This window comes from Pristiophorus japonicus, chromosome 13 (assembly GCF_044704955.1).
Source record: "Pristiophorus japonicus isolate sPriJap1 chromosome 13, sPriJap1.hap1, whole genome shotgun sequence".
In the NCBI taxonomy this organism is placed as follows: Eukaryota; Metazoa; Chordata; class Chondrichthyes; family Pristiophoridae; genus Pristiophorus; species Pristiophorus japonicus.
This window is the reverse complement of record NC_091989.1, coordinates 21,844,220-21,872,065: the sequence shown is the minus strand read 5'-3', so window position 1 is coordinate 21,872,065 and position 27,846 is coordinate 21,844,220. Positions and strand designations below refer to the sequence as shown.

Here is a 27,846-nt window from a genome sequence, read left to right as displayed (position 1 = left end):
TTAAGTCCTCAAGTCAGTTGATTTTGTCGATGGGCCAGACAGGGTTTAGCTGACCTCGATAGTGTCCCTCTCCCTTCCCCCTGTGACGTACTGGAACTAGTGGTCTGTCCTACCACCCGTGAATCAACCTCTGGCTGTCTTCAGCTTGTAATTCAAACTCTGATTGGGAATCCAGCAACTCTTCTGTTACTGTTATGGCTCCTCAGCAGTAGTTCTGGAAGATGTTAAAAGCTGCTCTCTTCCTCAAACTACATCATCCATCAAATCTCCAGCACGCGTTGATGTATCGGGCTGGGTAGTCAGGTCAACAGATCGAAACTAGTGACACTTGGTTTCCCATTACAACTAGGTAAGATGTCGAAAAGAAGTAACTGCTTCACAATATGTCTCCTCTTCTTCAGAAACAGCAGCTTTCTCTCAAGTATATCAAGTCCCGGGTGAAGAAGTGTTGTTGCTCTCCACCTTCCATCCTGCAGCCAGGTTCAATCTGCAGAATCTTGTCATTAACTGGCAGTGGACGGACAGTCACAAAGTGGTTCACAGCTTCTACAGTGAGGTGGACCATCCAGAGCATCAGGACAAAGCTTTCAGGGGACGAACCGAGCTGTTTTCCCAGGAATTCCCCAAAGGGAATGCGACTCTTAAACTAAAAGGAGTCACTCCATCAGATACGGGAAACTACACGTGCTATGTGATTCAAGCGGATGGGAAGGGGTACATCAGGAACGTGGTGCAACTGAATGTGCTTGGTGAGCAAGGTTTATAAATGTCAATGTAGCTAGTTTGTACAAATTGGTGAAAGGTCTTAAAAATCCTGCAGTTATGGAAATTATATTTTAGTAAGATGTGCTCCTTAACAGTAGGTTCAGTTGACTTAATGCAGTTGCGTATCAATGCTGGTATAATTAACTGGAAACTTATGAGTAATTACACCAAAAATAGGGTTGCTGCTGAAATAAATATTGGCACACGCATGGTTTAGTTTTCATTAGATGTATTTAGTGATCATTCTGATCAAAATTCTTGAGTGAGATATTTTGAGGTAATATGATTGGACTAGAGGCACAAGAAACTGCTCGTCAAGAGAACATTCTATAAATCTGTCCCTAATTTTAGCGCTCTCAGAGTAGTGGAACCTTTTTGTTTTTCAGCATTCTGCCTGCTGACATATAGGCCCCAAGTTTCCACATGATTTGCTTCTGATTTTTAGGAGCAACTGGTGTAGAACGGAGTATCTTAGAAATCGGAATTCTCGCCATTTAGTTTGCTCCAGTTCTAGTCAGTTAGAACAATTTCACTTTGGAACAGAATTTTTTTTTCCCAAAAGGGGGCGTGTCCGGCCACTTATGCCTGTTTTCAAAGTTTCGTCAGTGAAAACTTACTCCAAACTAACTTAGAATGTAGTAAGTGAAGATTTTTGAAAAAACCTTGTCTACACTTTAGAAAATCAGGCATAGGTTACAAATCAGGCGTAGGGAATGGGGGGGGGGGGGTTTAAAGGGAAGTTTACAAACATTAAACACTTCAGTTTTACAAATAAAGAGCCATCATCAATAATAACTAATAAAAACATCAATAAATCAACCAATAAATCAATCAAAAAAAATTAATAAGAAATAAAAAATTTTTAAATCAATAAATAAAACATTTCCTACTTACCGACTGCAGCACCGGGAGCCTTCCAACAGCGTGCTGGGATGCCCCCCAGTGTGACTCTGTCAGTGTCTCTATCTCTCTGTCTGTCTGTGTGTGTCTCTCATTCTCTGTCTGTCAGTGTCTGTGTTTCTGACAGCGAGGGGAAGGGGGAGGGGGGGGGGAGGAGGAGAGGGGGGAAGGGCAAAAGGAGAAGGGGGAAAGGAGGGGGGGGGAAAGGAGAAGGGGGAGGGAGGCTGAACGGGCCGGGCCCGAGACTTTGGGCAGGGCCCGTCCCCAGCATCAGATTTACAGGTAGGTGGCGTTGGGTCGGGTCGGGGTCGGGGGGGTGGTGGGAGGGAGGTCGGTTCGGTTCGGGTTGGGGGGAGGGAGGGAGAGGGAGGTCAGGTCTGGGGGAGGGAGGTCAGGTCGGGTCCAGTCGGCAGGGGGGGGTGGGGAAGCGGGAGTCGGGTCGGTGTTGGTGTCGGGTCTGGTCCGGAGGCGGGGGGCGGGGGGAAGCGGGAGTCGGGTCGGGTCCAGTCCGGGGGGTCAGGGTCAGGTCCGGTCCAGGGGCGGGGGGGGAGCGGGAGTCGGTGTCGGGTCCGGGAAGCGGGAGTCGAGTCGGGTCGGGAGGAAGCAGGAGCTGGCCGTGGGAGGAGCCTTATTCATGCAGCCCCAGTGAGGCCATTCGGCCAGGGCTAGGGGCTGCGTGCTTCGGCCCCTCCCACACAGTTTTTGGCGCCTGGAGCTACTGCACATGCGCGCCCACTGTAGCGCGCATGTGCAGAGGTCCCGGCACTGTTTTCAGCGCAGGGACCTGGCTCCGCCCCCTACAGCTCGTGCTGCGCTGTGCCGAGCTGCAAACGACCTGCAGGGAGCTGGAGAATCTGGAAGATTTTTTTAGGCGCACTTTGTGGCGCGAAAAACGGGCGTCCAGGACGGGACTGCGCCGTTCTAGGCGCGGCTCGTAACTTGAGCCCAATATCATGTTAACAGTTTCATTCTAAATTTCTTAGAAAAAAAGGGAGAAAATTCTACTCTCACATTGTATGTTGTGACCCACATCCGGCACAAACATACTTGCTACCACTCCAATAATGAGTTCCTTCAATTAGCCTAACTATTCTGACCTTGGGAGTGATCCATGTTATTCATTTCCAGAGCAGCTGTTGCCTTCTGCAAGTATTTAATAGATAGAACCTAGACCTGGTTATAATATTCTGGGTGCAGCCCATTAATCCATAGCAGTAACTTAGAATCAGAGGGCTCAAGTTTCGGCTCGAGTTGCTCCTAATTTTTTGGAGCAACTAGTTTAGTATGGAGTATCTTAGAAATTGCAATTCTCGGCATTTAGTTTGCTCCAATTCTAGTTAGTTAGAATAGTTTCATTTTAGAACAGTTTTTTTTTTCCAAAAGGGGGCATTACCAGCCACTTACGCTTGTCTTGCAAGTTTAGGCAGCAAAAACTTACTCCAAACTAACTTAGAATGGAGTAAGTGTAGATTTTTGTATGCTCAGAAAAACCTTGCCTACACTTTATAAATTAGGCACAGGCAACGAGAGATAGGGGTGGAACGGAAGTTAGAGGGAAGTTAGGGGATTTTACAAAGCATTAAACACTTCACTTTTAACCATAAAGATGCATAGAAACCATCATAATTTTTAAATAATAAATGAACATTAAATCAAGTAACAAAAATTAGAAGTCCTACCTTGCCGACTGGAGCACGCACCGGAATTGGCGTATTTTGTACCTAGACAATTATTAATTTAAGTGTTTATGAATTTGGTGCTTCCAGATTGCAAGATTCCACTTTGAGAATTCCAACCAGTCCGGAATAAAAGCAGGATGTTTCTCCCCCAGTGTAGGCACGCTCCCTGCGGATGCAGTCTTGAAGTGTCATCTCCTTACTTTGCCGAAATCTGTGGTTGTCAGAGAATGTTCAAAGACATGGATCCCGAGTCCAGCTCACAGTCGTCAATATCGGGCAGGTCCCACATCTGAGCTTTTCAGTCACGAGTCCATATCAGCCACTTACCTGGAGTGTTTTCTCACAGCCAGAACATAGTCTTGTTAAATGGGGCTGTGTGCGAGTTTTCTGCCCTGTTACTGATCATCATCCCAACGATAATCGGTGTGGATGTCCCGATAACTATTTAAGCACATCTTCAATGCCCGGGGAGCCCATTCGGCCAGGACTAGGGGCGGCGTGCTTCAGGCCCCTCCCACACAGCATCGCAGAGATTCAGGCTCCGCGGAGCTACTGCACATGCGCGCACACTCTAGCGCGCATGCGCAAGGCTGCCGGCACTAAAATTGACGTTGGGCCCTAGCCCCACTCCCCTGCCGGCAGTTCTTCGTCGCAATGCCTTGGCCCCATCCCCAGCAGCGCCGCGCCGACCTGGAAAGGGCCCGAAAAATATCAGAAAATACCGAGGTTAGTAATAGGTGCACTTTATGTTCCAGAAAATAGGCGTGCCTCTCGGAGGTGCACTGTTCTGTGGGACAGTCGAAACTTGGGCCCATAGAATGGTTACAGCACGGAAGAAGACCATTTGGCCCATCAAGCCCATGCCGACTTATACTGGTCAACTTATACTCAGCGGCATTAACATTTTGCTGTATGATATTAACATACCAACATCACAAAGACCAGCTACTTCCACTTCGGTAATATCGCCCGTCTCCACCCCTGCCTCAGCCCATCTACTGCCTCCATCCATGCTTTTGTTAGGTTCAGAATCGACTGTTCCAGTTCTCTCATGGCAGGCCTCCCACTTTGCACCCTCAATAAACTTGTGCTCCTTGAAAACTCTGATTTAAAGACCAGTGTTATTTCCTCCACCCCTGAATTGTCAGCAATGGTGCTCAATCCTCTCTCCTGAATCCTACCCATTGTCCACGTTTCAGGCTTAGGATTTTGTATTTCCAATCCTGTTTCCGGACAATAGCCATATTCAAGTCTTCTGAATAACAACGACAGCATTTGGAAACTCTTTAATGTAGAGGACTGATGTTTTGAAGGAAAATAAGGAGTGTGAGCAATGAGTTGTGGGAGTTAATAGGCTGCATTCGTAAATGGCAAAAATATACAAACTAAAAGCAGTGCCTTTATTGTATTATTTATTTGTAAATAATAAATTTATATTTATAATGTATAATAAAATAAAATGTATAATATTCTTTTGTTATGTTTGTGGTTTATGTTTTGTGAAGAATAATTTTAATCCAATCGTGAATTTAAAAAAATCTGCCTGAATTTTAATCAATCTCATTGATCAGTAGCTTCCATCTGTTAGTTTAGTGTAAAATGATTGAAAAAGTCAAGTATCTCGAGTTCGGTAGGGGACAGCTGGAAATTGTTTAGTGATGCGAGCACTTCACAACAGTCGTCTGCTCCTCTGATCCTCTGCTGTCTCCATTCCCTGAAGAGCCTTTCTCAAATGTCACGTTATACTTGTCCTGATACTTCAGATACACCCATTGGACATGACCCAAAAGATCCAACCGAAAAAGGAAGCAGCAGAATCATAGTACTGATCATGTGTGCACTCCTAGCTGGAACTGTTGCAACTGCAATTGGAATTGGAACTTGGAAAATCAAAAGCAACAAACGACAAAACCTTAGCACTGAAAGTAAGTCAAGTATTTAAGAATAGCTGCTTGTTTTCATCAACAGAAACATATCTTGAACATAATGATTCTCTTTACAATGAAACATTACCAGTGTCGACATTATGTGTGAAAACTGTCAATTATGCTAGAATAGATTTATCATCAGATCTTTTATTAATAGGTAATGTGGTTGTTGAATTTTCACAACTACTATTCCTGTTAGTCTAAGGCACTACACAGTTGGTCATCAGGTCCAAGTTGGAGTAGGAGAATGAGGAGAAGTGACTGAACAGGTGGTGAAAGAGCTGGGATTTTCTGGAGGCTTTTGAAGGTGGGAAAAGATGAAGGAAGGCAGAGGGGTTTATGGGGAGTTTGAGAGTTTGGGGTGAGATGGCTGAAGGCCCTGACACTTATGGTTGGAACGGAGGGAGGGGGAACATACAATCGACCAGAGTTGGATTAGTGGAGGATACAAACAATGATGCCCGGATGAAATTGGTCTCTGGTTTATGGAAAAGAAATTCAATGGGATATAAAATGGGCTTACGATTCGCTATCGTCCATTCTGCGATATTGCCCGAGAACAATTTCACCCTCGTAAGGCTTGGGGAGGTTGGAAAGACAGAGAGGTCTGAGGTCATAGAGAAGCTTGTAGATGAGGATAATGGGCTGCAATCCTAAGTACGAGAGTATAATAATAGCATTTGATTATTTTTCATTAAAGATGGTGGCTATCCTTTCAGGTTTGTTGCTCTTTAGTAGGATATAAGTGTTCCGTTTTGGGCTAATGTTTGGAACTTAATTATTTGTGAATAAAGCCCATCAATTGACATGAGGTCCAATAACTGTCTTTATTTATCCTATAACTCTTAACAGCCACTAATTGGTTTTATTTTTCTCTCTAGAAACACCATTCCTGGCAGCTGATGCTATACAAGGTAATGAGTTCAACTCTTTTATTTGAGAGCTAAATCTTTCTGCTTTTGTAAGTAAGGAAGGACATAAAGTCTTTCGAGAGGGTACAGAAGAGATTTGCTAGAATAGTTCCTGGGATAAGAGATTACAGTAACGTCAATAGACTGGAAAAGTTGGGGTTGTTCTCTTTAGAGCCACAAGACGTCTAAGAGGAGATTTGATAGAGGTGTTTAAAATCATAAAGGGTTTAGATAGAGTAAATAAAGAGAAACGGTTTCTAATGGCTGGAGAGTAACCAGAGGACACAGATTTACAAAGGAACCAGAGGCGACATAATGGAAAACATTTTTGCACAACATATGGTTAGGATTTGGAATGCACTGCCCAATAGGGAAGTAGAAATAGATTCAATAGTAGCCTTCAAAAGGGAATTGGATAAATACTTGAAGGAGAAAATATTGCAGGAATATGGGAAAGAGTGGTTGAGTGGGAATAACGGATTGCTCTTTAAAAGAGCCGGCGCAGACTCGATGGCCCGAATAGCTCCTTCTGTGCTGTACTATAGTTTATGATTCTACAAAGGCTTATTGCTGTCCAACCAAGGTGAATCTGCTTGTGGGATAGACACTATATTACCAACCATAGGCATGGGCCTTAAAAAGGACTGGTGATGGTTTCAGTGGACAATACTTAACACATTCGCCCATTTCACCATTTCAACACAGGTGTTACATTTATTTTAAATGGGCTATTGTCTCCACTAAAACAGAAAAAGGAATGTTACGTGAATATGTTGAGTGTTATCATCTAACATTAGCAAGTCATTTCTGGCACATGGTCTTCATTCTTTGAAAGAAATTCAGCTACTAAATATGGTTAACATTTGCCAGCATCTATGGAGAAAAAATAATCACGAAGGGAGACTGCCCCTTTGAAGAAATTCATACCTGTGTATCACTATTTTGGTCAAGTGATTTTCTCCCCATTTATTGTATATTAGATTTTGCTCAGAATCAAACTCTTTGTTCTTTGCTGTCTTTTGAAGTCTTGTAAAGTCTATCAGAAAACTAACTACCAAGAGCAAAATCAGACACAGTTGGGTGTACCAACGAAGCATGAAGGTGCATTCTGTTGGATGAGACACTAAAATTGAGATCAAGTGATTTAGTGCAGCATTCCCTCAGTACTGTACTGGAGTCTCAGCCTAGATTTGTGCTCAAGTGTCTGGAGTAAGACTTGACCTCATGACCTTCTGACTCAGAAGCGAAAGTGCTACCAACTGAGCCAAAGGTGATACCCTTGACAAAGTACATTTTCCTACCATAAACAGGCTGATGCATACGATAATACTTTAAAAGTAATTAATTGGTCACAAAGCATTTTTGGACATCCTGTTCAATGTGAAAGAATAGAATCGTAGAATCATAGAATCTTACAGCACAGAAGGCGGCCATTTGGTCTGTCGCGCCTGTGAAAGAGCTATCCAATTAGTCCCACTCCCTTGCTCTTTCCCCATATTCCCTGCAATTTTCACCCTATCGTGTTCCAATTCCCTTTTGAAAGTTAATATTGAATCTGCTTCCACCACCCTTTCAGGCAGTGCATTCCAGATCACAACTCACTGCGTAAAAAAAAAAATTCTCATCTTACCTCTGGCTCTTTTGTCAATTACTTTAAATCTGTGTCCCCTGGTTATTGACCCTTCTGTCAGTAGAACAGACTCTCCTTATTTACTCTATCAAAACCCTTAATGATTTTGAACACCTCTTAAATCTCCCCTTAACCTTCACTGCTCTAAGAAGAACAATCCCAGCCTCTCTAGACTCTCCACGTAACTGAAGACCCTTATTCCTGGTACCACTCTAGTAAATCTCCAATGCACCCTCTCCAAGGCCTTCCTAAAGTTGGTTCCCAGAATTGGACATAATATTCCAGCTGGGGCCTAACCAATGAATTATAAAGGTTTAATATAACTTCCTTGCTTTTGCATTCTAAGGCCCCAATATTTACTGGGGCGGGTTTGGTGAGCGGGGGGAGAAATTTTGGTCACGGGGAAGTCTGGTTTTCCCCACACGCTGTGCTGTGTTTTTCCCCAGTAGGTTCCCTGGCCAGAAGCCAGTCTGATTGACAGACTTGGCTCCCTATCGGGCAGGGAATGCTCAGTCCCCACCAGAAACTCCAGTGAGTGGTTGCTTGGGCAGTTCAACGAAGATTCAATCAATATCATCTGGAAAATGTAGTAAATGTACATTATATAAAGATTTATAAATCCAACAATGGGGCCACCGAGCCAACTGTCCAGGACACAGAGCACAGTATTGGGGTCACACAGGTCACCATCAGACATCCAGAGAACTGGTTTCTGTCTTAACCCCCTGTCCCCGGTCTCTTTCACATTCATCTCCAACAACAAGTGCAGAGAGATCACGGACTTCTTTATCACTAAGGTTGTGACCATCTGATCAGCTGTGTCTAACACGTCTCTTCCTTCCCCTAGCTCACCAGGCCAAACTTCCCCTGCCCTAGCCTTGAACTCGTGTCATTCTCTAGTTTCTCTCCTATCTGCCCTCATGCTCATCTTGTCCATGAGACTCACCTCCTGCTTCCTCAACCCTATTCCCACTAAACTGCTGACCACTCAACTTCCCTTCCTGGCTCCCATGTTAGCTGATATTAATGGTTGTCTCTCCTCAGGTACTGTCCCAATCTCCATCAAATCTGCCGTCATCACACTACTTCTCAAAAAGCCAACACTTCATCCCTCCGTCTTTGCAAACTACCACCCCATCTCCAACATCCCTTTCCTCTCCAAATTCTTTGAATGTGTTGTTGCCTCCCAAATCTGTGCCCATCTTTCCCAGAACTCCATGTTTGAATCCCTCCAAGCAGGTTTCCGCCCCTGCCACAATACCAACACAGCTCTTATCAAAGTCACAAGTGAAATCCTATGTGACTGACAGAGATAAACTATCCCTCCTTGACCTCCTCCAACACTTCTCCGCTGTCATCCAGCTGGGAGGGACTGCACTCACCTGGTTCCATTCTTATCTATCTAATCGCAGCCAGAGAATGACCTACAATGGCTTTTTCGCCCGCTCCAGCACATTTACCTCTGGTATTCCGCAAGGACCTATCCTCGGCCCCCTCCTATTTCTCATCAACATGCTGCCCCTCGGTGACATCATCCAAAAACATGGTGTAAATTTGCACATGTATGCTGGCGACACCCAACTCTACCTCACCACCAGCTCTCTGGACCCCACCACGTTCTCTAAAGTGTCTGACATCCAGTACTGGATGAGCAGAAATTTCCTCCAACTAAATATTAGAAAGATCAAAACTATTGTCCTCGGTCCCTGCCACAAACTCCGTTCCATAGCCACCAACTGCATCCCTCTCTCTGCCAACTGTCTGAGGCTGAACCTCGAGTGCTCGCAACCTTGGTTTTGTGTTTGAGCCCATCTTGAGCTACCGACCACATAAAAAATTGCCTATTCCACCTCTGTAATACCACCCGACTCCACCTCTGCCTCAGCTCTTCTGCTGCTGAAACCCTCATCCATATTTGTTACCTCTAGTTTTGACTATTCCAATGCACTCCTGGCTGGCCTCCCACATTCTACCCTACATCAATTTGAGGTCATCCAAAATTTGGCTGGCCATGTCCTAACTTGCACCAAATCCCGTTCATCCATCACCCCTATGCTCGCTGACCTACATTGGCTCCCGGTTAAGCAATGCCTCGATTTTAAAATTATCATCCTTATTTTCAAATCCCTCCATGGTCTCTCCCCTCATTACCTCCGTAATCTCCTCCAGCCACACAACCACCACCACCACCCCCCCCCAGCCACACAACCACCGCCCCCCCCCCCCAACCACCACCCCCGAGATATCTGCGCTCCTCTAATTCTGGCATTTTGAGCATCCCCTATTTTAATCGCTCCACTATTTGTGGCCGCGCCTTCAACTGCCAAGGCCCTAAGCTCTAGAATTCCCTCCCTAAACCTCTCCATCTCTCTATCTCTCTCCTCCTTTATGACGCTCCTTAAAACCTACCCTTTTGACCAAGCTTTCTGCCCTAATATCTCCTCCTGTGGCTCATGTCAAATTTTGTTTTATACCAGTTCTGTGAAGCGCCTTGGAATGTTTTATTACATTAAAAGCTCTATATAAATACAAGTGTTTATTGTTGTGGGAAATAAACTTTCAAATCTATTTTGCTTAGCTGCCATTCAACATTACAAAGATGACATCTTGAAAATTCCTACTGAAGAAATAGCAACATTGAATGGCAGCATTCCCAGGCGTTACAGCAGCCTGAGTCGAAGTATAAATGTTCTGTACCCAAAGGAAAATGGAATTGACGCTATCAGCAAAAGCACAGCATCAAACAAAGCCACAGAAATCCAACCAACACAACTGCTGTCTTTGGTCAAGAGTGAAAAGCGTCTCTCAAATCGAACCTTACTGGTAGGAGATGTGGCAGCGGGTAAAAGCTGGGCAGTGAGTATGATTCAACAAGAATGGGCATCAAATCCAAATGAGCCACAGTTTAAGTGCGTCATTGCTTTAAGAATTTCCGACTTAAATGGGGTTGAAGGAAAGATCACTCTACGGGAACTGCTTAAGAAGCAGTGCGAGCCATTGTCATCAGTCCTAACTGAACTTCTCCGAAACCCTCATGATGTGTTGATCATTTTGGATGGACTGGATGGATTCAGATATCAGTTGCGATGGAATCCACCAGATGGTAATTTTAACATGGACACAAAGGCTGAAGTAAATGTTCTTGTATCCAAAATAATTTCCAGGGATCTCCTTCCAGAGGCACAGGTATTGGTTACCTCCCGATGGAATACCAAGCAGATAGAATCTAACAAAAAGCATTTTGATTGCATCCTTATTATCTCTGGGTTTACCAATGATCAATTGAAAAAATATTGTGAAGTGTTCTGTCAGGAAAAGGAAACGGCAGCAAAAATGTATAAGCAATTTACAGAAAATGAGACCATCACCTGCCTGGCTTCTAATCCCCTCAACAGCTACATCCTGTGCAATATTTTGGACAGATGTAGGGACTGTCCTGAGACAAAGGCAAGAATGCCACTGACTCACAGCAAAGTGTTCTTGCTGTTCCTTTACAATCTATTTAACTGCAGTTCAGCTGAAGAGATAGTGATCGCTATTGATAAATGTGAGATTGAACAGAAAGTAAAAGTGCTTCAAGACACTGTCCTGAAACTGGGGGCACTGTCCTTCAACAACCTGCTGTCAGGGAAACTTGAAATGAATAAAGATGATCTGGATGCCTATAAAATAGAACCAAAAATTCTTTCAGAGTATTTCTCAAATTTTATCTTGGAAAAGAAGAGTAAAGGTCAAAATATCTTTGAGTTCTACCATGTTGTGCTGAAGGAGCAGTTTGCAGCGTTGTATTGTGCGACTTCACTGAATGATGATGCTGAAGAGTTGGTCAAATGTCTGGATCTTTGGTGTTTTGGGGAAACGCCACGGAATCAAAATAGCCAATTTTATCTGCAACCATTTCAGCCGGAATACTCAGAGAAACTGTACAATTTCACCAGGTTTCTCATGGGCTTCTTAACAGCAGGAAGAGACGGCAAGTTGTGGAACTGTACAGCTCCTCTCACTCATTCTACAACCAGAGCGCTCATAACATGGTTCAAAAACTGTCTCGAGCGAAACATTAAGTCGTCAGAGTTGCTGAATTTAATGTGTTATCTTTTTGAACTGCATGATCCAACTGTAACAGCAGAAGTATCTCCTCGTATCAAACGTGTAGAGTTTTTTAACGTTTCTCTGAGTCCTCTAGACATCTCTGCTTTATGTTACTGTCTCAGTCATTCCACTGTGGAAGAATTGGATTTACGACTCTGTACCCTAGGGGATGACGGAATAAAACAGCTCAAGGAGGTGCTACGGAGCAGCAAGCATATCTTGTGAGTAAAAACAACAGCAGTAATAACTTTCATTTATATAGCACCTTTTCAACATAGTAATACATCCCAAGGCACTTCACAGGAACATAATCAGACAAAAATTGAACAGAATCATAGAAGGAGACATTGAAACAGGTGACCAAAAGCTTGGTCAAAGAGGTGGGTTTTAAGCAGCATCTTAAAGGAGGAGAGAGAAGTGACCGGCAGAGAGGTTTAGGTAGGGCTGCAGAGCTTTGGGGCTAGATGGCTGAAGGCACAGCCGCCAACGTTGGGACAAAGTCGGGGATGCACATGAGGCCAGAGTTGGAGGAACGTAAAGTTTTCGAAGGGTTGTAGGGCTGGAGAACATAAGAAGTAGGAGTAGGCCATACGGCCCTTTTGAGCCTGCTCTGCCATTCAATAAGATCATGGTTAATCTTTGACCTCAACTCCACTTTCCCGCCTGATCCCCATATCCCTTGATTCCGCTAGAGTACAAAAATCTATCTATCTCAGCCTTGAATATACTATATAACTGAGCATCCACAGCCCTTTGGGTAGAGAATTCCAAAGATTCACAACCCTCTCAGTGAAGAAATTCCTCCTCACCCCAGTCATAAATTGCCTACCCCTTATCCTGAGACTATGCCCCCTAGTTCTAGATAATCCAGCCAGGGGAAACAATCTCTCAGCATTATACCTTGTCAATCCCCTCAGAATCTTATGTTTCAATGAGATCAATTCTCAGATTTCTAGGGCCCGAAAGTGATGAAGGCCAAGGCCCACCCAAGTGCCACTCAAAGTACTGCCGATGGCCGCCGAGCGACCGGGCGGTACTTTGCCAGGAAGATTCCTCTGAAAGAGGTGGCGGTACCTACTGGCGGAAAAATAACGGCTTATGCCGTCAATCTGGGCGGCAGCGGGTGGGAGCTCTCGATCTCGGCGGCAAAGGCACTTGCCACCCAAGTGCCGCCAAGGATGGAGTTGGGACCAGGGAGGGCGGAAGAGCTGAAAATAAAAAGCATTACAAAAAAAAAACAACAGAACACCTTCAGGAGACCCCATCCAGGTAAGTCGCTGTGAAAATAAAATTTTAAATATGTTCACTAACCTTTTTTTCCATTCTTCATACCTACCGTCGGGATTAGACCTGCCTCCACTCAGCGGTCCTTCCCCCGCACCAATCTGGCATCTCGGCGGGCGGGAGGCCACTTGCACTACTTGGCCGCCAGAGGATAGTTCCCGGCGGTACTCCCCTCCCACCCGCTCCAGCCCAAATGCAAACTGGGAGAGAGGAGAAACCGGAGGCAAACCTCCGTGGCAGTGGGCGGTAAGGTCACCAATATCAGGCCCCTAAACTCCAGAGAGTATAGGTCCAATCTACTCAATCTCTCTTCATAGGACAACCCTCTCATCCCAAGGATAAATCTACCACCTCTAAGACATGTATGTTCCTTCTCAGATAAGGAGACCAAAACCAAGGTTTAAATACACAAATCTTTGAAGTTGGCAGGACTAGTTGAGAAGGTGGTTTTTTTTTAAAAAAGCATATGGGACCCTTGCCTTTATAAATAGAGGCATTGAATGCCGAATGAAAGAAGTATGCTAAACCTTTATAACTCACTGGTTAGACCCCAGCTAGAATATTGTTGGACTAATTGAATAGCTATTTTAAAGAGCTGACACAGCACAATTGGCCAAATGGCCTCCTTCTGTGCTGTATCATTCTATGATTCTATGACCAGCCTATCTCACTAGTTTCAGTCCCATGGTCATATTATCTCAATGCTCTGATGTGTTATTAGCTCACAATTGCTTACTAATTCCAAACTGCTCATTCTCCTGGTATATGAAGTCATCAGGTTGTTGTGTCAAGAAATTGAAGGAAAGATTAGTAAGATGACCCAGAGATGGCTGGAGGTGAACAGGTGGTGAACAAATTGGTATGTGGCAATGGGCAAGCTGGAGTTGCCTTTTGTTTCTCGAAAGTATAAAGTAGGAAAAGTGAGAATGGCAGTTGATGTTTTAAGAGCGATCAGGCTCATAGATCTGGACAGTCAGATGTGCAGACTGGTAGGAAATGATGATGGTACCAGCAGGATGAAGTTTGAGAAGGTGTTAGGTGTTGTACAGAAATGCAAAGAAGATCGTCAGTGAGAGAGGCGTCTCCAGTGGTCAAGACCAAATATTAAACAAAGCTTCTGGTGATAGTAAAGGAGGTGAACTACAATGGAAAAGAACCCGAGTTCTGATGCACCAGACCAATTCCAGCAAGGAGTTTGGACAGAGACATCATGTAGTTGAGAAGAAAAGATCAAATGTGCGATGGAGGATAGAGCCAGTTACCATGAGGTTTTGCTTGTTGCTTTGGCTTTTCATACCTGGCCATCTCCTGCAAACCTGAAAGTTTGGAATATTATCGAAGAAGATTTGTGTCCTCCGTTGCGTGTTTCTGCAGATAGTTTCTCCATTGTGTGATACAGACATTGTTTCGCTAAGGTTCTGAAATTCTTTGCTAAGCGAATTGTTTGAGCCACCTTTTTTTTTTTAATACTGTGAGGTTACAGATCCTCAGAACATACATGTCTGAAACTCGAACTTGTTCAACTTAGATTGGAGCATGCAACATTTTAATTTAACCCTCATTCAAATTGTCTTCAACCTCTGTTGCAGGGTAAGCTCAAACAAGCTGACCGAGGAATCAGCCAAGGTTTTCAACGACATTCTCAAAGAAAAAGATTGTGTTGTTGAAAAGTTATCGTAAGTATTTCTAATGTGTAACGTCTGTTAATAAAGAACAAAAAGACTATCGATTTTGGAGGAATGTACAAGCCATGACAATACTGTTCTTGTGCCTTTTTAGAATTGGAACAAATGTCCTTAAATCCAGAGGAACTCATCTGTTGTGTGAAGCACTCAAAAGAAACAGAAGTTTAAAATTCCTTTACCTGTACGATAATGAAATCACTGATGAAGGCATAGAGCAGATGTGTCACTGTCTGGAAGACAATGAAACCCTTGAGATCCTGCAGTAAGTCTGAAGTCAGTTTGTTTATGTTTGATTTAAACCAAGCACCTAGAGATGAAATGTCAGTGTCCAACCCATTGCACCATCCTGTCCCTTCGGTTGCCAGTTTTTGATTTTGCTCCCTATGACGAATTGCATAATTAAAATCGACTCATTACTTGCTCATCATCTTTGTGCCTCTGCTTGTCTTTCACCTCAGCCTCTCTTCCCCTTTTTCTTTTCATCCCTGCTGTACTGTTTCCCTGATAGTCCATCCCTCCCTCAGCTCAATATGTCTTCTATTTTCTACCTCTCAGTCTCCAGCCCCTTTCTTGCTTTGCGGTAGTTGTACGAGGTCAGTCCATCTCCAAAGGGAAGCAGGGCTCATTTCTTTCCCCACGGAATTGCCTTGATGCCACTTGGGATGGAAATTAAATTAAACTGAAATCACAAATTCTCATGTTGATAATTTCAGCTTAACTCACGACTACACAAAGTTGCTTAATTTAGATAATGTCAGCTTGAGTTGGCCACTCCTTTAAAAGGACGGAAATGGGCAGACACTGGGGTTGAAATCCAACTGCAGTGGTGGTCTGGTAATAGTGGATCGGCCACCCTTTATAAACATTGTGTCCAATTGTCCTTGAAGTTGCTATGGGATTTTAGTTTAGAAACATAGAAACATAGAAAATAGGTGCAGGATTAGGCCATTCGGCCCTTCTAGCCTGCACCGCCATTCAATGAGTTCATGGCTGAACATGCAACTTCAGTACCCCATTCCTGCTTTCTCACCATACCCCTTGATCCCCCTAGTAGTAAGGACTTCATCTAACTCCTTTTTGAATATATTTAGTGAATTGGCCTCAACAACTTTCTGTGGTAGAGAATTCCACAGGTTCACCACTCTCTGGGTGAAGAAATTCCTCCTCATCTCAGTCCTAAATGGCTCCCCCCTTATCCTTAGACTGTGTCCCCTGGTTCTGGACTTCCCCAACATTGGGAACATTCTTCCTGCATCTAACCTGTCTAACCCCGTCAGAATTTTAAACGTTTCTATAAGGTCCCCTCTCATTCTTCTGAACTCCAGTGAATACAAGCTCAGTTGATCCAGTCTTTTTTGATAGGTCAGTCCCGCCATCCCGGGAATCAGTCTGGTGAACCTTCGCTGCACTCCCTCAATAGCAAGAATGTCCTTCCTCAGGTTAGGAGACCAAAACTGTACACAATACTCCAGGTGTGGCCTCACCAAGGCCCTGTACAATTGTAGCAACACCTCCCTGCCCCTGTACTCAAATCCCCTCGCTATGAAGGCCAACATGCCATTTGCTTTCTTAACCGCCTGCTGTACCTGCATGCCAACCTTCAATGACTGATGTACCATGACACCCAGGTCTCTTTGCACCTCCCCTTTTCCTAATCTGTCACCATTCAGATAATAGTCTGTCTCTCTGTTTTTACCACCAAAGTGGATAACCTCACATTTATCCACATTATACTTCATCTGCCATGCATTTGCCCACTCACCTAACCTATCCAAGTCGCTCTGCAGCCTCATAGCATCCTCATCGCAGCTCACACTGCCACCCAACTTAGTGTCATCCGCAAATTTGGAGATACTACATTTAATCCCGTCGTCTAAATCATTAATGTACAGTGTAAACAGCTGGGGCCCCAGCACAGAACCTGGCGGTACCCCACTAGTCACTGCCTGCCATTCTGAAAAGTCCCCATTTACTCCTACTCTTTGCTTCCTGTCTGACAACCAGTTCTCAATCCATGTCAGCACACTACCCCCAATCCCATGTGCTTTAACTTTGCACATTAATCTCTTGTGTGGGACCTTGTCGAAAGCCTTCTGAAAGTCCAAATATACCACATCAACTGGTTCTCCCTTGTCCACTCTACTGGAAACATCCTCAAAAAATTCCAGAAGATTTGTCAAGCATGATTTCCCTTTCACAAATCCATGCTGACTTGGACCTATCATATTACCTCTTTCCAAATGCACTGCTATGACATCCTTAATAATTGATTCCATCATTTTACCCACTACCGATGTCAGGCTGACCGGTCTATAATTCCCTGTTTTCTCTCTCCCTCCTTTTTTAAAAAGTGGGGTTACATTGGCTACCCTCCACTCCATAGGAACTGATCCAGAGTCAATGGAATGTTGGAAAATGACTGTCAATGCATCCACTATTTCCAAGGCCACCTCCTTAAGTACTCTGGGATGCAGTCCATCAGGTCCTGGGGATTTATCGGCTTTCAATCCCATCAATTTCCCCAACACAATTTCCCGACTAATAAGGATTTCCCTCAATTCCTCCTCCTTACGAGACCTCCGACCCCTTTTATATCCGGAAGGTTGTTTGTGTCCTCCTCAGTGAATACCGAACCAAAGTACTTGTTCAATTGGTCCGCCATTTCTTTGTTCCCCGTTATGACTTCCCCTGATTCTGACTGCAGGGGACCTACGTTTGTCTTTACTAACCTTTTTCTCTTTACATATCTATAGAAACTTTTGCAATCCGTCTTAATGTTCCCTGCAAGCTTCTTCTCGTACTCCATTTTCCCTGCCCTAATCAAACCCTTTGTCCTCCTCTGCTGAGTTCTAAATTTCTCCCAGTCCCCGGGTTCGCTGCTATTTCTGGCCAATTTGTATGCCACTTCCTTGGCTTTAATGCTATCCCTGATTTCCCTTGATAGCCACAGTTGAGCCACCTTCCCTTTTTTATTTTTACGCCAGACAGGAATGTACAATTGTTGTAGTTCATCCATGCGGTCTCTAAATGTCTGCCACTGCCCATCCACAGTCAACCCCTTCAGTATCATTCGCCAATCTATCCTAGCCAATTCACGCCTCATACCTTCAAAGTTACCCTTCTTTAAGTTCTGGACCATGGTCTCTGAATTAACTGTTTCATTCTCCATCCTAATGCAGAATTCCACCATATTATGGTCACTCTTCCCCAAGGGGCCTCGCACAACGAGATTGCTAATTAATCCTCTCTCATTACACAACACCCAGTCTAAGATGGCCTCCCCCCTAGTTGGTTCCTCGACATATTGGTCTAAAAAACCATCCCTTATGCACTCCAGGAAATCCTCCTCCACCGTATTGCTTCCAGTTTGGTTACCTTCAGGACGTGGGGAGGTTTCTGCACTTGGAAATTTTCCCAGATATGGTCTCTCTCCCTGAAGTGAAGCTCACCAGCTTAGAACTCTTGTCCTGCTGGGTTGTTCCATGATACACATGTAGACATTACCCAGGGACAGCATTGGGGTTAATTATAATGCCTCCCATGATCAAATAGCTTGCCAACACTCACTAGGTTAACTTCCGCAATTTTGGACTCCTAGTGTGGAGCTGCCCTCAAAAGGACCACAGGTCAGATAATTCAGGCTACAGTGTTGTGACTCTTTCTCTGACCCCCCCACTCCCCGAGTGTGGCTCAATACTGGGAGTGCAACCTTGCAAAACCTACCTCACTATCTCAATTCACACATTAAGGAGAACCAACTGGACAGGATTGACAATGCCCATGAATGACACACAGGAGTCCTAAGGAGAGAAAATTCAAAAAATTGAGATTGAAAAGAAATTGGAATTATCTCTGAGTAATGCAGCGAATTATACAATAAATAACATTTCACTATATACATACTGTGCAACTGAGTTTGGTTAAATGAGCCACTGTAACTTCACCTCTTCATGTTGACAGTAAGTGTGCACAGAGCCAATAGGGAAAGACTTGTCAATGTTTAAGGCTTTTCAGAACTAAATTCCTTTTGCCATTTTCAGTTTATGTGGAAACAGCTTTGGTGAGCGTGGTCAGAGAAATATTCAGCACCTCAAAGAGCACCGCCCTGGTCTGAAGATCATTACGTATATTACAGAAGATGAAGAACTCATAGATCATGTTTATGAACAAATTGAAGAGGTCATGAATCAATCAGCAGGGTATGATAGGGTGTGGCTTACCAACCTACTGGAAACCATACTGAAGAACCTTGAAGAAGGCAAGAGCCATGTTGTCAACCAAAGCACAAAGACAAAGGTAGACACAATAAAGGAGAACATTCGCAAACTGCAAAAAAAACTGGGCTGGCAAGATTACTTAACCATTGCATAATGGTGACTAGAGGTATATGTGCGTTTACAATCAGACAATTCTTCATTTCCATTATATTGTTGGACATCACCATGCCATTAAATAAATGTGCAGTTAACACGGTGCAGTTGTGGTTAGAAAGGTCTATTCTTCTTTCTAATTTCTGGCAAGGCAGCCCCAGACCTATAAACTATCAAAGATAAAGCTCAGCTGAGCCTGTGTGCCTCACACCTCTATTAGAAATAGGACTATATCTTTACCATGGGCTTTGGAGTCAAATTTCACAACCTTTTGCACATTCAAGTAAACCAAATTACTTTGGTTATAGAAACATAGAAAATAGGTGCAGAATAGGCCATTCGGCCCTTCGCGCCTGCACCACCATTCAATATGATCATGGCTGATCATGCAACTTCAGTACCCCATTTCTGCGTTCTCTCCATACCCCTTGATCCCTTAAGCCGCAAGGACAACATCTAACTCCCTTTTGAATATATCAAACGAACTGGCCTCAACAGCTTTCTGTGGTAGAGAATTCCACAGGTTCACAATTCTGTGAGTGAAGAAGTTTCTCCTCATCTCGGTCCTAAATGGCGTATCCCTTATCCTTAAGACTGTGACCCCTGATTCTGGACTTCCCCAACATCGGAAACATTCTTCCTGCATCGAACCTGTCCAATCCCGTCAGAATTTTATATGTTTCTATGAGATCCCCTCTCATTCTTGTAAATTCCATTTAATATAAGCCTAGTCAATCCAGTCTGTCTTCATATGTCAGTTCTGCCATCCCGGAAATCAGTCTGGTGAACCTTCGCTGTACTCCCTCAATAGCAAGAATGTCCTTCCTCAGATTAGGAGACCAAAACTGGACACAATATTCAAGGTGTGGCCTCACCAAGGACCTGTCCAACTGCAATAAGGCCTCCCTGTTCTTATACTCAAATCCTCTCGCTATGAAGGCCAACATGCCATTTGCCTTCTTCGCCGCCTGCTGTACCTGCATGCCAATTTTCAGTGACTGATGTACCATGACACCTCCCTTTTCCTAATCTGTCACCATTCAGATAATATTCTGTCTTCCTGTTTTTGCCACCAAAGTGGATAACCTTACATTTATCTACATTATATTGCATCTGCCATGCATTTGCCCACTCACCTAATCTGTCCAAGTCACCCTGCAGCCTCTTAGCATCCTCCTCATAGCTCACACTGCCATCCAGCTTAGTGTCATCAGCAAACTTGGAGATATTACATTCAATTCCTTCATCTAAATCATTAATGTATATTGTAAATAGCTGGGGTTCCAGCACTGAATCTTGCAGTACCCCACTAGTCACTGCCTGCCATTCTGAAAAGGAGCAGTTTATTCTTACTCTTTGCTTCCTGTCTGCCAACCAATTCTCTATCCACATCAATACATTACCCCTAATACCATGTGCTTTCATTTTGCGTGGGACTTTGTCAAAAGCCTTTTGAAAGTCCAAATACACCACATCCACTGGTTCTCCCTTATCCACTCTACTAGTTACATCCTCAAAAAATTCTAGAAGATTTGTCAAGCATGATTTTCCTTTCATAAATCCATGCTGACTTGGACCGATCCGGTCACTGCTTTCCAAATGCGCTGCTATTACATCTTTAATAATTGATTCCAACATTTTCCCCACTACCGATTTCAGGCTATAATTCCCTGTTTTCTCTCTCCCTCCTTTTTTAAAAAATGGGGTTACGTTAGCTACCCTCCAATCCATAGGAACTGTAGGAACTGATCCAGAGTCTATAGCATGTTGGAAAATGACCACCAATGCATCCACTATTTCTAGGGCCACTTCCTTAAGTACTCTAGGGTGCAAACTATCAGGCCCTGGCGATTTATCGGCCTTCAATCCCATCAATTTCCCTAACACAATTTCCTGACTAATAAGGATTTCCTTCAGTTCCTCCTTCTCGCTAGACCCTCGGTCCCTTAGTATTTCCGGAAGGCTATTTGTGTCTTCCTTAGTGAAGACAGAACCAAAGTATTTGTTCAATTGGTTTGCCATTTCTTTGATCCCCATTATAAATTCACCTGATTCTGACTGCAAGGGACCTACATTTGCTTCAATAGAATCCAGTACCTATTACCTCTTTATGTTTGCGTTCTTCTAATTCTGGTCTCTTTGTTCGTCCCTGATTATAATCGCTCAACCATTGGTGGCCATGCCTTCTGTTGCCTAAGCCCCAAGCTGTGGAACTCCCTGCCTCTCTATCCTCCTTCAAGATGCTCCTTAAAAACATACCTCTGACTAAGCTTTTAGTCACCTGTGCTAAATTCTACTTATGCGGCTCGGTGCCAAATTTTTAATTTCATAATGCTCCTATGAAGCACCTTGGAACATTTCAATACGTTAAAAGTCACAATATAAACACAAGTTGTTGTTGTTTTAAGGCACCACATTCAGCAGGATTATTATAGAATCTTATAGCTCAGAAGGAGTATATTCAACCCGTGCGAATCTTTAAAAGAACCGTCCAATTTAGTCCCACAGATCAATTCTTCATCAAGAGTTGAGCCAATCTCAGCAACTTTAGAGTTAACAGTGGGTTGAAGTTGTGACTGGTGGAGGATCCCTGCAGTTAGTCTCTATATTGGTAACTGATTAATGATATCATTCTATACATTATAATCATTAATAATTTAAATATTTTCCATTATTTAAACTTGGTAGAAGGTAGCCTTGAAACTTGTATTAAATGGAAAACTATATTTAACATCTTGCAAACGCATCCATTTCTTGGCCATGAATCTTACTTCCGGTTGTCCCATTTTTTTATGTCGGCCTTCAACATTGAAATTGCCTGTGTAGATGCTTATAATGAGAAATCCAATGTTAGCTGTTGCCTAACATGGTTTATGATAAACCAGTCAAGAAAAGCTGACAATAAAAGAAACAGGTGAACCTTTAGCATTACTCAAAATGTTTCTGAAAATAAATTTCAATTGCCATTTTTAATTTCAGTAACTGAAGTTTCTCATATTCAAAATAAATTTTGTAACATAAAAGAGGCATGTTGATAGGTCACAAAGTATGGTGTACACATATTTTAAAGGTAATATTGTTTGACTCGAACATAGTTATACTCATTCTTTGTGTAGTTGCAAAGTGGCTGCTGCATTTCCTTACCTTACAACATTAACTGTGAAGTACTTTGGGACACCCCGAGGTCAAGAAGTTCTTTCTTTTAGTTTTTCTTCCCTGTGTATTTGTTTCAGATCCATTGTTGAGCCAAGAGATGACAAATGAGTTAAACTGTCTATACAGCAATGCACACAGTGTCCGTAATAAAACAGGAAAACTGGAGGCAATAATACGTTGCGAGGAACCAGACATAGTAGGGATTACTGAGATATGGCTACAGAAAAAGCACGACCAGGAATAAAACATTGCTTGGTATAACATATTTCAAAAAGATAGAGAGGGAAAAAGGGGAGGTGAAGTAGCTGTACTTTTTCGGGATAACATAAAGGCAATAGAAGAAAGACAGAAATAGAATCAGTGTGGATAGAGATAAAAGAGAATAAAAGATCAATCACATTAATAAGGGTAGTCTACAGACCACCTAATAGTGGAAGGGAGGTTGAAGAAAAAATATGCAAACAAATTGGGGAAATTAGTAAAAAAACATAGAACAACAATCATTGGGGATTTCAAATACCCCAATATTAATTGGCCAGAAGAGGTAGGTAAAGAGGATAATGGAATAGAGTTCCTATAATGTGTACAGGACTCCCTTCTAACCCAATATGTAATAAGCCCGACAAGGGAGGATTCGCTATTGGTTCTAATAATGGGGAATGAACCACAGTAGCTAAAAGAAGTAAAAGTAAGGGAACATCTAGGCAATAGTGACCATAATATAATATGCTTTAAGATAATAATTGAGAAGAACATAAGTATGACGTAGATCAGAGTAATAGATTGGAGAAAAGGCGATTTTTGAGGGACAAGAATAGAACTTAGGAAAATAAAATAAACAACAATATTGGAAAATAATGATGTAGAACAGTAATGGAAAACATTTAAAATGGTGTTCAATAGAGTCCAGGAAAAATATATTCTGCTAAAAAGCAAGAACAAGCTAAACACGAAGGAGACACCATGGATGCATAAAGACATAAGGAAAAAATTGAGGGTAAGGAATAAGTGCATTGACAGCAGGGGGGAGCATGACAAGGGAGAATATGTAGGAGAGCAGTCAAATAAACAATTAGGAAGGCAAAGAGGAACTATGAAATCAAATTATCAAGAAACATAAAACAAATTAGTCAAATATTTTACAGGCACATACATCAAAACAAGGAAAGTTGGGATGGGAATAGGGCCACTAAAGGATGGACAGGATAATATCACAGGCAACGATAGAGATGGCAGAAATATTAAATAATTACTTTGCTGACCAGGGAGACAGAACAGGTGGGCATAACATCAAATGATGAGATTAGAAATGAGATAACAGTATTTAAAATAATACTTGGAGAAGCATTAAATAAACTAATCACACTCAGAGGATAAAATCACTGGTCTGGATGTGCATTTTAAAGGAATCTAGGGAAGAGATATCAGAGGTATTACTAAACATATTTAATAGTTTGTTGGAAAAAAGTGCAGTGCCAGAGGACTGGCAGATAGCTAACATGATATCTATATTTAAGAAGGGAGATAGAACATATCCAGGAAACTATAGACCAGTCAGCTTAACATCGATAGTAGGAGAAATACTGGAATCCCTACTAAAAGACAAAATAGAATATCTAGAAACCAAAAATATAATAATGAATAAGTCAGCATGGATTTCAAAAGGAAAAGTCTTACTTGACCAACCTAATTTAAATTTTTGAATAGGTAACAGAGAGAGTAGACAAGGGTAGTGCTGTAGATGTAATTTACCCAGATTTTCAAAAGGCCTTCGATGGGGTTCCACACAATAGACGAATGAATAAAGTCAGGGAATGCAGAGTCGGGGTACAAGTAGCAGAATGGATAGCTAGCTGGCTTCAAGTCAGAAAGCAGAGAGTAGGGGTAAAGGGTAGCTATTCAGGGTGGCAGGTGATGGGCAGTGGTATTCCACCAGGATCATTGTTGGGACCACTGTTGTTCACAATTTACATTAATGATTTAGATTTTGAAATCAAAATCAAAATTTCTAAATTTGTGGATAGCACCAAATTGGGGGGGTAAATCAATACCGAGGAGGACTGCAACATATTCCAAGAAGACATTAATAAACTTGCAGAATGGACATATAATTAGCAAATGACTTTCAACACAGATAAATGTGAGTTATTACATTTTGGTAAAAAAATAGGGAGGTCACATATTTCTTGAAAAATACGAATCTAAATGGGGTGGAGGAGCAAAGGGATCTTGGAGTACAAATACACATCACTAAATGTAGCGACACGGGTTAATAAAGCCATTAAAAAAGCACGCCAAGCACTAGGGTTTATTTCTCAAGGGATATAATTGAAAGGTAGAGAAGTTATGCTAAACTTGTATCGAACCTTGGAGTATTGTGTACAATTCTGATTGCCATATTATAAAAAGGATATAAAGGCACTGGAAAGGGTGCAAAAAAGAATTACAGGGATGATACCAGAAATGGGTGGGTATACTCATCAGAAAAGGATGAACTGTCTGGGTTTTTTGGCTGAGGGGTGACCTAATAGATGTCTTCAAAATTATGAAAGGGTTTGATAGATTAGCCTAGAGGCCATTAATACAAGATAGTCACCAAGAAATCAAATCGGAAATTCAGAAGAAATTTCTTTACCCAGAGAGTGGTGAGAACGTGGAACTCGCTAGCACAGGGAATGGTTGAAGCAAATAACATCGATGCATTTAAGGGGAGGCTAGATAATTATATGACGGAGAAAGGAATAGAGGGTATGGCTGATAGAGTTAGATGACAAAAGACAGGAGGCTTGAGTGGAGTATAAACACCAGCATGGACTGGTTGGGCCGAATGGCCATGCTGTATATCCTATGTAAGAGAGATTGTTCAGCAAGTGCATTGCGGCTTCTACTATAAAGCCATATCAAAATTAGGATGTCCTTATACTGTGCTTTTTAAACACCTGGGGTGGATAATTTTAGAATCTTTGTACATATCATAAGTACGCAATAGGTCAGACCTTACTGGGTACACCCTATTATGTATAAAATGGTTTTATACAACTCTTGTCATGTATTCAATAGTCACCGGTGATTCTCAACAATTGACCAGATCCACAAAACTTCTCAATCACCTGTGGCTACTTCCTTATTTCTGACTGTGAGCATTACTCCCCTTGCCTATACCTCCTACTTCAATTGACTTGCCAGGAGTTTTGCTGCCTTGTCCCTTGGTTGTGTATTGTTTGGACTAGTTGATTTTTAGAATACTTATTTTTATATCTTATAATTGTCAGTAATGGATTTATAATCGCATGCAAGAATTAAATGTAGAAATCTGTAATCATGAATTGCATGCAGTGATAACCTGAATTATATATGACATAACTTTTTGCTTATAATTAAAAGTCTGAGTAAGCTGTAACCAGTCAGGGGTGAGAAAGAGGATTGCTATAGCTGAATAGGAAGGCTGTGGGTGAAAGTTGGATATTAACCAACAGTAAGGATGAGACACAGAATGCAGCTAGTCTGGGAAGCAAGATCAGGTGTAGCTGCGACTGTGTTGGAATGTTATGATGTCTGCAGTGAATCTTCACAATGATAGCATTCCGGCTCCCACCACGGCCATTCTGCCTTTGCACCCGCCATGCCCTGCACTCCAGCCATCCCAGACTGTTGCTGGCCATTCTGAGGTGGTGCAGTCAGTAGCCGGGCCTTCCAGGCCCACAGCTGGTCTTGGGCCTTCTCGTAGGCTGTCTGTCCTGTCTCCCTCAGATACAGAGCAGTGCTCAAGAAGCCTTGCTACAGGCACCGAGGCCACATTGAGGAGGAGCAGAAGACATGAGAGGGGGGGTGAGGCAGAGGGGTGGCAAATACCTGCGCAAGACGCACTAATGAGATGTGTCCTCATTGGGCGTGTGTACATGTGATGTTGATAAACATTATGTATTCTGCTGTTTGAAGGGGCGGTAGCTCCAGTTTTAAATTTTTGTGGGTGTGAGGTTTTTGGGGTTGTTTGAAGGATGTGAATAAATAAAATGTTGCTTTGACCATCTCCTTCAGCCTCTGGTGTATGACTGTGGACTTGTGACGGAGATGTGGCATTATCGTTGCACATGTGCGGTCATTATTAGCTGCATCCCTCAGCTCCCTCTATTTAAGCAAACTGATGTCTTATGAGCCGCTGCCGAATAGCCCTCGCGTCGGCAACATTGGCACGCTGTCTCCTCAGTGCTGGTCCTCGTCACCTTGCTGGACTTTCGAGGCCTCGACAGGCTCCTGTTCCTCATCCTCCTCCTCCTCCTGAGGTGGGCCTGTGATCCTGACTGGCAAGGCCTGGGCCCTCATGATAGCCAAGTTGTGCAGCATGCAGCACACCACAATGAATAGCAAGACCTGTTGAGGGGAGTATTGAAGACTGCCTCCGGAGCAGTCGCTGCTTCACCAGCCCTGTTGTCTGCTCTGTGATGTTGCGGGTAGCAGCATGGTCCTCATTGTAGCGTTCCTCTCCAGTTCTGTGGTGGGGTTGCGGAGGGGGGTCATTAGCCAGATGGCCAGGCCATATCTCTTGTCCCTAAGCAGCCAGCCTCAGCCTTCCCATGGTGGCTGAAACAGTCGTGGCACAGTGCTCTCCCGCAGGATAAACGCATCATGTGCGCTTCCAGTATAGTGAGCATTGACTGCGAGGATGCACTGCATGTGGTATCCCTTTCTGTTTCTGAATACCTCTGCATTCTCGAATGGTGCTCGCAAGGCCACGTGTGTGCAGTCAATTGCTCCTTGAATCCTCGGGAAGCCCACTGTCCTGGCAAACCCACATGCGTGCTCATTCTGTTTCTCCGTGGTCATCGGGAAGTTAATGAAGTCCATTCTGCGTATGTACAGAGCCTGTGACATCATGGATGCAGCGATATGCTGCAAATTGAGAGACTGCATATGTCCCTGATGCAGCCAGGTAGGAGTCAGAGGCATAGAAGGTGAGTGGCACCGTGACCTTCATTGCGACGGGCAGCACAGTCCTGGTGCCGATGTGAGGCTGCAGGTCTTCCTGCAGGAGATGGCATATCCCTGTAACTACCTCCTTTTGGAAGCGCAGCCTTCTGACACACTGCTCCTTGGATAGGTGCAGGTGTGAGCCCTGCAGCCGGTAAAGCCGGGGGGGGGGGGGGGGTTGTGGGGTAAGGCCTCCTGCCCCGATGTCTAGGGGCTCTCCTCCTTCAGCCCCCGACATGGCCAACAGCCCTTCTCTCTTGATGCCGCCTTACTGGAGCATGTAGAATGCAACATTGGTGACATAGTAATGCATCCATTAAAGTTTTCAAAATCACTTGTTATCAAGCTGTACAGTTAGGTCTGTTTGCCGCTGCAAACTCAGGCTCTGTGTGAACGTTTCACTGACTGTGCCTTCGAGGGAAGCGCTTTCTCATCCCTTTAAGTAGCCACCAGTTAACGACTGTGGAAGGTTGTGCTA

At 43.4% G+C, this 27,846-nt stretch overlaps 1 protein-coding gene across 6 annotated transcripts in view; it reads left to right on the top strand.

The window, feature by feature from the left end:
• LOC139278452 (nucleotide-binding oligomerization domain-containing protein 1-like) overlaps positions 1-26,430 on the top strand; it is a 48,809-nt gene extending 22,379 nt beyond the window's left edge. For 5 of the 6 annotated variants that reach the window (XM_070897245.1, XM_070897247.1, XM_070897243.1 and 2 more), the window contains 7 exons: positions 402-749; positions 5,108-5,269; positions 6,154-6,186; positions 10,392-12,126; positions 14,779-14,865; positions 14,969-15,136; positions 18,915-26,430. In XM_070897245.1, coding sequence (XP_070753346.1) covers positions 402-749; positions 5,108-5,269; positions 6,154-6,186; positions 10,392-12,126; positions 14,779-14,865; positions 14,969-15,136; positions 18,915-19,245 — 2,864 coding nt within the window. In that variant the 3' untranslated portion in view covers positions 19,246-26,430. Of the gene's footprint in view, positions 1-401; positions 750-5,064; positions 5,270-6,153; positions 6,187-10,391; positions 12,127-14,778; positions 14,866-14,968; positions 15,137-18,914 lie in introns of those variants that run through there. The other variant, XM_070897248.1, reaches the window with a different exon arrangement.
• The last annotated feature ends 1,416 nt before the right edge of the window (positions 26,431-27,846 follow it).